Source organism: Onychostoma macrolepis, chromosome 03, assembly GCF_012432095.1.
Source record: "Onychostoma macrolepis isolate SWU-2019 chromosome 03, ASM1243209v1, whole genome shotgun sequence".
NCBI classification, from domain to species: Eukaryota; Metazoa; Chordata; class Actinopteri; order Cypriniformes; family Cyprinidae; genus Onychostoma; species Onychostoma macrolepis.
The window spans coordinates 34,785,804-34,795,741 of record NC_081157.1 but is presented as its reverse complement, the minus strand read 5'-3'; the positions used below and the strand labels follow the sequence as shown (position 1 = coordinate 34,795,741).

The 9,938-nt window shown below is 37.8% G+C and overlaps 1 protein-coding gene across 7 annotated transcripts in view; it reads right to left on the bottom strand.

Annotated features, from left to right (window-relative positions):
• Nucleotides 1-8,501, bottom strand: part of LOC131536958 (uncharacterized) — a 13,127-nt gene extending 4,626 nt beyond the window's left edge. For all 7 annotated transcript variants that reach the window (XR_009270147.1, XR_009270148.1, XR_009270149.1 and 4 more), the window contains exons 1-8: nucleotides 8,393-8,501; nucleotides 2,148-2,402; nucleotides 1,934-2,040; nucleotides 1,754-1,834; nucleotides 1,131-1,532; nucleotides 903-985; nucleotides 525-693; nucleotides 260-438 (exon numbers count right to left, since the gene is read on the bottom strand). Coding sequence is in view for 4 of the 7 variants with exons in the window: in XM_058770179.1 (XP_058626162.1) it covers nucleotides 260-438; nucleotides 525-693; nucleotides 903-985; nucleotides 1,131-1,163 (464 nt within the window). In the remaining 3 variants the exon portion in view is untranslated. The remainder of the gene's footprint in view (nucleotides 1-259; nucleotides 439-524; nucleotides 694-902; nucleotides 986-1,130; nucleotides 1,533-1,753; nucleotides 1,835-1,933; nucleotides 2,041-2,147; nucleotides 2,403-8,392) is intronic.
• Between the last annotated feature and the right edge of the window lie 1,437 nt (nucleotides 8,502-9,938).

Here is a 9,938-nt window from a genome sequence, read left to right as displayed (position 1 = left end):
AAATTAATGCTGCTATTTGGCATTAACTTGTGTGAGAAGTTAAAAACTCACTGTTTAAAGTACAAAAACAAATAATATATTTAAAGTTGTTGTTGGGGTGCTACAGCCTATTCCATCTAGCATTGGGTGAGAAGTGAGGTACAGCGTGGACAGGCAGCCAGTCTATTGCAGGGCTACACAAAATGACCACTGTGCCACTCTCTCTCTCTCTCTCTCTCTCTCTCTCTATATATATATAAATAAAAAAGATTCCGCTGACCCTTTGGACTTCTTGAACCGGTAATGTTTTCTATTACCATCCGCAGATATAGCCAGCATGTCTGGTGTGCATGCTGGGCATTTAAAGGGTTTCATCAGGCACATATCTTCTTTCTTAAAACGGCAGAAGGCAAATTCTCGAAAGACTCTGTGGAAGGTATCACCACAAATACTACCCGTCTGGAAAGAAGGATGGTATTATTTTGGTTAATGAAAGTGTTTGAAGTCAGAAATTCAAAAATGTTGCAAATGAAAACAGTCCTTACCCGACCAGTGCAAAGTGATCGATGTTCAAGCATTTTGAGAAATGCTTGTTGGGATAAAGCTGGGCTAGCCAATTTCATCTGCTCAAATGATGTGAACACATCAAACTTGAACAGCATTTGGCAGCTGGTGGTTGCTGGCCAGTATTTATATTCAAGTAAGTCACTAATCCTAGGAGACCATTTGCAAGAAAAAGTGGACAGCATATACTAGGCAGGCACAGGTTGTATGCACCTTAAAATAAACACGTGGTTACTATTTATCCTCCAGGATACACAGCACAGGACAAAAAAATAAGCCACAAAAATAAGTAAGCCAATATTATATATGATTTCATCTCCCGGGTTATTAAAAATTTAGAAGGAAGTGACAAGACATACCGTTGATAGTCACCAAGACAGTCTGCTTTCCTGGGGTAACTGTGAAGGCTTGGCTTGGACCACAGGAATAGGAAGCATGCACACTGAAAATTTCAGATAGTAATATCAGTAATGTTGACACATTTATTAAAGGAAACTGCAGACAAGAGATTAAATAGTACCATTGTACATGTAGTGGACATTATGAAAACATGGTGAGAGGACACCTTCTAAATACTTTGAACACACCTTGTTCGTGGAGTTGATATTGGCCACTTTCATTAATCACCACTAATGATGTTGGTGGAATAGGCTTGAAAAAACCATCAATCATAGCTTCTTTGTCATGGAACACATGTTTACTGTGGATCTCAGAGTCACATGTCGAACAGAAAAACTGACGTCCTGATGGAACACACTCTAGACACCGGACAACAGCGTCAACATCCTTGCACTGTTGACAGCAATGCTGGGTTACAGTCTCTGAAGCCAGCATGCAATTTAAGATCTTTGGCAATGCAGCCCTAAATTTTTTTTCAGACATGACCTGTCTTTTGGCCCATACAGACATGGTGGGTGCTTGTTCTATTTCATCTGATGCAGAGACAGTGACAGAATTTAGTAGGTTTTTTAATCTCTGAAGATGTTGATCTAAAAAAAAAAAAAGTAAAATAATAATAATAACAATAATAATGAAAACTACAGTTGCATTAATGCATTTTTATAAAGCAACATATCAATTTCTTATATGGCTTTGTCACTTCACATGCATCATGAAAAATGGCTATTACATACTTTTGTCAGTTGCCATGTGATATTTTTTCATTTAAATATAAAGGCTGAAATTATTTATACTGTCAATTTATGCTTACCAAGACTTGGGACCTCTTCTGGACTTTCATTTATATGCATCTCCTCAACTTCTGCAAGCTCCCTAGTGCCAGCAGGTTTAACTGCAAACACAGAATGTAATGATACAGAAAACATAACTGCTGACCAAAAGCGTAAACACAAGAGGCGTAAACAATAGGATGACTGTATATTTTACTAACCAGATCGATTCTTCTCAACGTTGTGGTAGGATGTTCCCATGCTCGTCTCTCTTCCTCCAGGATACATTGCAGTCTTGACTTCCCTTTTGTTTTCTTTTTTTTGAAGTCTAAAATTAAAAACAAAATGATATATTTGGGGGAGGCATGAGAAGAGCCCTATTCTTTTAAATTTAGGTAATGGCATGATAGAGAAATAACATGTGAAAAAGTTTACTTTTTGGGCTTCCAACTCATCCGCCATGGTTTTTGCTGCTTCCAGCCATTCCTCATACTGCCTGAACGACTCCGATGCCATTTGAAGATGTTTTTTTAAAGAGAAATAATGAATAATGTCAAAGTACAAACAAATACAAAAAGGGAGAGAGATAAAAAAAAGAAAGAGAGAGAGAGGAGGAGAAAGAAATTGGCTCTTAAAAGAACCGTTTGATTTCTATAATATTTCAGTGATGAATTAGATGGGTACAAAAACCTGAAAAACAAACAGATGAGATAGGATTAGTTGTACCAACCCTGCATTTACCTTGTTTCTGAAATGACCCCAAAGGTCAAATAGGAATAAACTGAGTGTCAATACAATTTCTGAGAGTGCACCAATCAGAACAACCAGGCCTCTGTGAGAATGGGCAGACTGGTCCCTGACCACTTGTGCCTATAAATCTGAATGCACTAATGGGGATTTCTTTATTTCCTGTCAACCTGAACCTGATTCTGTCAAACAATTTTGCCAATACTGCACCTTTTATGTTTTTAATAATTCTTTAAAATTGGATATCCCTAATTTAAAGTGGAATTGATAGTTTTCCATAATGTGCTGAAATTAAGTAATTTAGATAATATTTCTATAATGGTGACCCTACCTTAATTCTAAAGAGGTTTTTTTTTTTTTTTTAGTTTGGGATAATGTTACAGTAGGCTGCAATAAATTGTGGCAAATTCTGGCAATATTACATAAAGTTTATGTAATATTGACAAACTTTTGTTACAAAAAGGGCATTAGTCTTTTCTAAACCTTTTTTTTTTTTTTTTTTTTTTTTAGGAGGGAATGCCTCCTAAATTATTGTCTATTTATAAATTAACCGGATAAATTATGGAAGGCCCCCTAAATGAACTTCTCCGGTTTATAGTTAATTGAGAAGCAAGGATTTTACGTTATAAAGTGCACAAACTTATCTAACGTTAGCTGGAATGTTTGCATGCGATCAAGCAAGACAGTACGAATAGGCTTCCGGCTTCGCTACTGTTCGGACACTCCTGCTTATTGCTCTGCGCTTCGCTCCCTATTTATGCACTTTTCTCAGATTTCTCTAAGATTTTAACTTCAGCATATCAGCACAGTGCTCAAACAACACAGTTTTTAGAAAAGGAAGACTCTTTGCCTCCCACTGCCAGCAGTTTACATTCCGGAGACAGGAAAACACAGCTGCCTACATTCAAACAGACGGGAAAGAAAATGCCCCTTGTGGAATCTACTTGCTGCATGAACTGCCACAGACTTCTACAAAGGATTGTGGTTCTTGAAACAAAGTTACTTGCTGGACCTCCAAAACAGGTGGAACACACAGCAGATCGTCATCACGGACCCCCGCAGCATACAGCCGGTGAATCCTATGAATCTAGTGAATCTCAACAGTTCATACAAAGTGTAGAAGAACAAGCTGATCGACAGACTAATCGATGGCACAAACAGGGAGCGAGACCCAAAAGCACTCGAGACATCAGATTGTCACGAGTATCTCGTATTGCTGCGGTAGCATCCTCTACCCCAGATACGGCTATGACAAGACTTGTAAACACTGGCATTTTACAACCCCCTATACATCTTGAGAACCGATTTGAAGCATTAATGAATGTGGGTGAGGAATCCCCAAATGTGACAAAACATGGATCGAATCAGCCAGCAGCTAACATCGCTACTAACAGGCACTCGAGGTCGAGCAGACAGCGGCACTCAGCTCAGAGCGCAGCCGAGCCCAGCACTCTGATAGTGGGCGACTCTATTATCAGAAACATCAGTAGCAGGACTACAACTACATGCTGCTTTCCTCAAGCAACCGTCTCTGATGTGAACAAGGAACTTCGGAACATTCTGATGAAGCACAAGACTGCAAATCGAATCATCATCCATGTGGGGAAGAACGATATTCGGAAAGAGCAGTCAGAACTGCTTAAGAAGGATTTCAGTGAACTCTTTGAAATACTTCAAAGACTTGAAGTTCAGTCGTTCATCAGTGGACCACTCCCAGCAAGGGGAACTAACATGTTTTCACGGCTGCTTGGGCTGAATACATGGCTACAAAGAACCTGCAGTACAAAAGGAGTCAACTTCATCGACAACTTCAATATTTTCTGGGGCCATAGACAACTGTTTAAACTGGACGGCTTCCACCCAAACAAACTTGGTGCGAGAGTGCTAAAGGACAATATCTATTTCTCCCTCCGTCATCCTTCAGTGGTGTGTGCCAATCCACTCGGCCTCAATGGCACACACACACCTGGACAGAATATGAGTGACCACAGGACTTCATGTCAGCCTCAGAGTCATCTTGTGGTTGACACATCCCACAAGGACACTGATAACACCACGCAGCCAAAACAAGCTCTCCTCACAGAGACTATCCCAGCTGAGCCCTGCCCACACAGCTCATCACAATCAGACTGTGACGAACTACATCAGCTCCAAGACTCAGCACCCAAGGACAACTATCTGGAAAACAGCCAGGGAAGCCAGGACAACATATCACAGCCACCGGAAACACCAGAGCCAGAGCCCATCTCACCAGACACACTATCCCTCTCTCCAGAATCTCCACTTCTAAGCTTCTCACAGAAAATGGAGGAACTGGTGTATGCTGGGACCAAACTCTCCCACTCTTTCGCTGCAAGCCCCCAGATATCAACTAAAAAACGGCGGGCCCCCCAACCACCAAAGACAGCAGGCCCAGCTCTCCCTTCTCCTCCTGTGAGAGCTCTCCGACCGCTGCCACAACGCCAGGGCCCAAACCCTCCTCCATCAGCTGTAGGTGAACCAAAAACAACTGATAACAGCTCTCAGTGATATGTGTCGGGTCCCCGCTATATTAGCAGCAACATTCACAAATGTTCACAGAACAAGCGGGAACCCAGTGTGCCTGTAGCTTTCTATATTTCTGTTTTATCACGTGATAGAAAGTCTAAGGCCTTCTCAAGCCGTACGGCTGACCCATCTAATCTGTAATGCGTCAATCTAAGATTGCTGTAGAGACAAAATGTATTTCCATCAAGTTAGTATTTTTAAACATTCGCTCACTAAAAAATAAATCATTTCTGATCAATGATTTTATAACCACAAACAACCTGGACTTTATGTTTCTAAATGAAACATGGCTTGAAGACAGCTGCAGTGCAACAGTCCTCAATGAAACAGCCCCTCCTAACTTTAACTTTACAAGTGTCTGCAGGACTGTTAGGAGAGGTGGAGGTGTAGCTGCTCTATTTAAAGATGTTTATCAATGCAAGCAAGTGTCATTTGGTCAGTATTTGTCTTTTTAATACCTAGGTATTGTGCTGAAAGGTGCTCCACGCATTCTGTTTATCATTATTTACAGGCCTCCAAAATACTCTCCAGCCTTTGTTGAAGAGTTCACAGAACTGTTATCAATGATTTTGTCAGAGTTTGACTGTTTTACTATTGCAGGGGATTTTAATATTCACATAGATAATGCAGAAATCAAAACTGCAAAAGAAATTATTACTGTTTTAAACACTTTTGATCTGATCCAGCATGTGCATGAACCCACACACAATCGTGGACACACTCTAGATTTACTCATCAGTAAAGGTCTAAACATTTCATTCATTGTTGTTAAGGATGTAGCACTATCTGATCACTTCTGTATTTTCTTTGATATATTGATCTCTGTTACCACTGAATCTAGATCTGTCTCTGTCAGAAAGAGATGCATTAATGAGAACACTAGTGCACTATTTATGAAGGCTATATCTTTAACACCAAGCATTTCTGCAGACTCTGTTGATCTTTTCCTGGATTCCTTTAACTCAAAAGTTAAGAATGTTATTGATGATATTGCTCCGGCAAGGGTCTGCAAGAAGAATGGCAGACAAAAATCACCATGGAGAAAATCAACAGTAGTTCAGAGTATGAAAAGACAATGCAGAAAAGCTGAGCGGATGTGGCGGAAGACAAAACTTGAAATTCACTATAGCATCTATAAAGACAGCCTTCATGCTTTCAATGTGGAACTAACCACAGCTAGACAGACCTTCTTCTCAAACCTTATAAACAGTAACTTAAACAACTCTCGCACTCTTTTTGCTACTGTGGAGAGACTGACAAACCCCCCAAGTCAGATTCCCAGTGAAATGCTCTCCGACAGTAAATGCAATGAGTTTGCTTCCTTCTTTTCTGAGAAGATCAATAATATCAGAAAGGAGATTGGCATATCTACTTTTGCAGAGGTCACACAGATTCGACCGCAATTTCAAAAAGAAGTGACTATGTCTGTTTTTGAAGCAATTGATTGCAAAATTTTGAAAGAAATAGTACAGCACCTTAAATCATCAACCTGCTATCTTGACACACTTCCCACATCTTTTTTCAAAAGTGTGCTTAACTGTTTAGAAGCGGATCTCTTAGAAGTGGTGAACGCTTCACTTCTTTCTGGGACTTTTCCAAACTCCCTGAAAACTGCAGTTGTTAAGCCCCTTCTGAAAAAGCGCAATCTTGATAACACAATGTTGAACAACTATAGACCAATATCAAATCTTCCATTCATAGGTAAGATTATTGAAAAACTAGTTTCTAAGTTTTTAATCAGCTGAACAACTACTTAAACTTAAATGGATACCTGGACAATTTTCAATCTGGTTTCCGAGCACATCACAGCACAGAGACAGCACTCATTAAGATAATAAATGATATTCGCTTCAATTCTGATTCAGGCAAAATATCAGTTCTGGTACTACTAGATCTTAGTGCTGCGTTTGACACTGTTGATCATAACATACTTCTAGAGAGACTAGAAAACTGGATCGGGCTTTCTGGGATGGTACTCAAATTCAGGTTCAGGTCATACTTAGAAGGGAGAGGTTATTATGTGAGTATAGGAGAGCATAAGTCTAAGTGGACGTCCATGACATGCGGAGTCCCACAAGGCTCAATCCTTGCACCGCTCTTGTTTAGCCTGTATATGCTCCCACTAAGTCAAATAATGAGAAAGAACCAAATTGCCTATCACAGCTATGCTGATGATACGCAGATTTACCCAGCCTTATCTCCAAATGACTATAGCCCAATTGACTCCCTCTGCCAATGCATTGATGAAATAAACTGTTGGATGTCCCAGAACTTTCTTCAGTTAAATAAGGAGAAAACTGAAGTCATTGCATTTGGAAACAAAGATGAAGTTATCAAGGTGAATGCATACCTTGACTCTAGGGGTCAATCAACTAAAAACCAAGTCAAAAATCTTGGGGTGATTCTGGAGACAGACCTTAGTTTTAGTAGTCATGTCAAAGCAGTAACTAAATCAGCATACTATCATCTCAAAAACATTGCAAGAATTAGATGTTTTGTTTCCAGTCAAGACTTGGAGAAACTGGTTCATGCCTTTATCACCAGCAGGGTGGATTATTGTAATGGTCTCCTCACCGGCCTTCCGAAGAAGACCATTAGACAGCTGCAGCTCATCCAGAACGCTGCTGCCAGGATTCTGACTAGAACCAGAAAATTTGAGCATATTACACCAGTCCTCAGGTCCTTACACTGGCTTCCAGTTACATTTAGGATTGATTTTAAAGTACTTTTACTTGTTTATAAGTCTCTAAATGGCCTAGGACCTAAATACATTGGAGATATGCTCACTGAATATAAACCTAACAGACCACTCAGATCATTAGGAACGAGTCAGTTAGAAATACCAAGGGTTCACACAAAACAAGGGGAGTCTGCTTTTAGCTATTATGCCGCCCGCAGTTGGAACCAGCTTCCAGAAGATATCAGATGTGCTAAAACATTAGCCACTTTTAAATCCAGACTCAAAACTCATCTGTTTAGCTGTGCATTTGTTGAATGAGCACTGTGCTACGTCCGAACTGATTGCACTATGTATAATCACTTTCTATTCTTAAATGTTTTACTTTCTTTTAAAATCAATTTTTAAATCACTTTGTTTTTATTGTTGATTTTTATTATTTTTAATTTCTTATTATTTTTAATGACTATTTCACTTCCTTTTATGTAAAGCACTTTGAATTACCATTGTGTATGAAATGTTCTATATAAATAAACTTGCCTTGCCTTGCCTTGCCTAGGTAGCAAGATAATAACGTGTTATTAATGGGTAAAACCAAACCATAATCAAAACGTCGTGCTGGACTTACATAGTTCCACATGAATTGCAGACAATCAACATGCATACTTATGAATATTAAAAATAACAACAGGACACTTAAAATACACACCTTAGCTACGACGATCAGTGCAGCTCCTGGTCCAGGCCTCCCTTCTCATTCTTCTTCGTGTGCTTCATCTTCCTCTTGGTGCTTGCTTGCTTTTTTATTCATTTTATTTTATTTATTATTTTATTTTATTGATTTATTTACTGAATGATTGATTGATTGAGTGATTGATTTATGTGTGTGTGTCACATGGTGATATTGTTAATGTTAACATTAGCTGATAGAAGAAAAAAATATCATTTGAATTATCTGCAGTGCTTTTAAACATTTTCAGCGATTTTTTGTTTTTTTCGGTTAACAATTCTAATATTGATGTAGTATAACTGTGACATATACATGTAATGTAATTTTAATGTACATTAAATGAAATTAAGTTGTTTCATTGCTTTCTCTGTCTTCAACCCCAACATTTGAGCTTTTCTCGTGCTTCAGGTCAAAACACAGCTCATTCCCTTTGAAATACTGAGGGGAAAAAATCTAAATAATACATATTTAAGCACTAATAATTTACCATCATTGAGAAAATTGAATAAAACCAGCAAATACAAATCAAAAAGGGACACACTGGTAGTCTGCTTTTTATTTTCATAGCACACTATACAGATAAAAACTCCACAACAAACAATAACAAATGTAACTGATAATCCTTTATGGATCCAGTAAAACTTATAGTGGTAAACTAATATGCACTGATGCACAGCAAAAATATAGTAAATGTGATATGTAATATTAAAATGTATACGTAGTACAAGTGGTAGTAAAGTGAATAATATAAAAAGCGAGTATAACAGCACAATAACTGATATAATAGATTTATAATAGCACAAGTTATATGTGTAATACAATAATAAATAAATTAATAACCAGAGGTGGGTAGAGTACCCAAAAACTGTACTCAAGTAAAAGTAAAAGTACTTGAAGAAATATTTACTCAAGTAAAAGTAAAAGTAAAAGTAATAGTCTGAATAGTTACTTGAGTAAGAGTAAAAAAGTACCGGATAAAAAAACTACTCAAGTAGTTAGTTACTAGTTACTTTGGATCATATACTAAATATAGTCTATTTTTATCTATAGATATTTAGATTAAATTTATATATACATATACTGTGTATATATATATATATATATATATATATATATACACACACACATATTCTATTAATAAAAGAATCCTGAACAAAATCACAGGTTCCAAAAATATTAAGCAGCAAATCTGTTCCCTGTTGAAAAAAACAGCATATGCTGGTAAGATATGTTTTGAAGCATGGGATGCTGGTTTGAGCTGATTTAAGCTGGTCCTTTGCTGGTTTATGCTGGTCCGACCAGCTAAAACATACCTAATCAGTATATCCTGGTTTTTTCAACAACACTGGTAATAAATCAATATATTTTAATGATTTCTGAAGGATCATACAACTCTAAAAACTGGAGTAACAGCTGATAAAAATTCTGTTTTGCATCACTGAATTAAATTAAATTATAGTTTAAAGTATATTAATTATGTATTATAAATATATATATATGTACTGTATATAACCTCTGACACGGA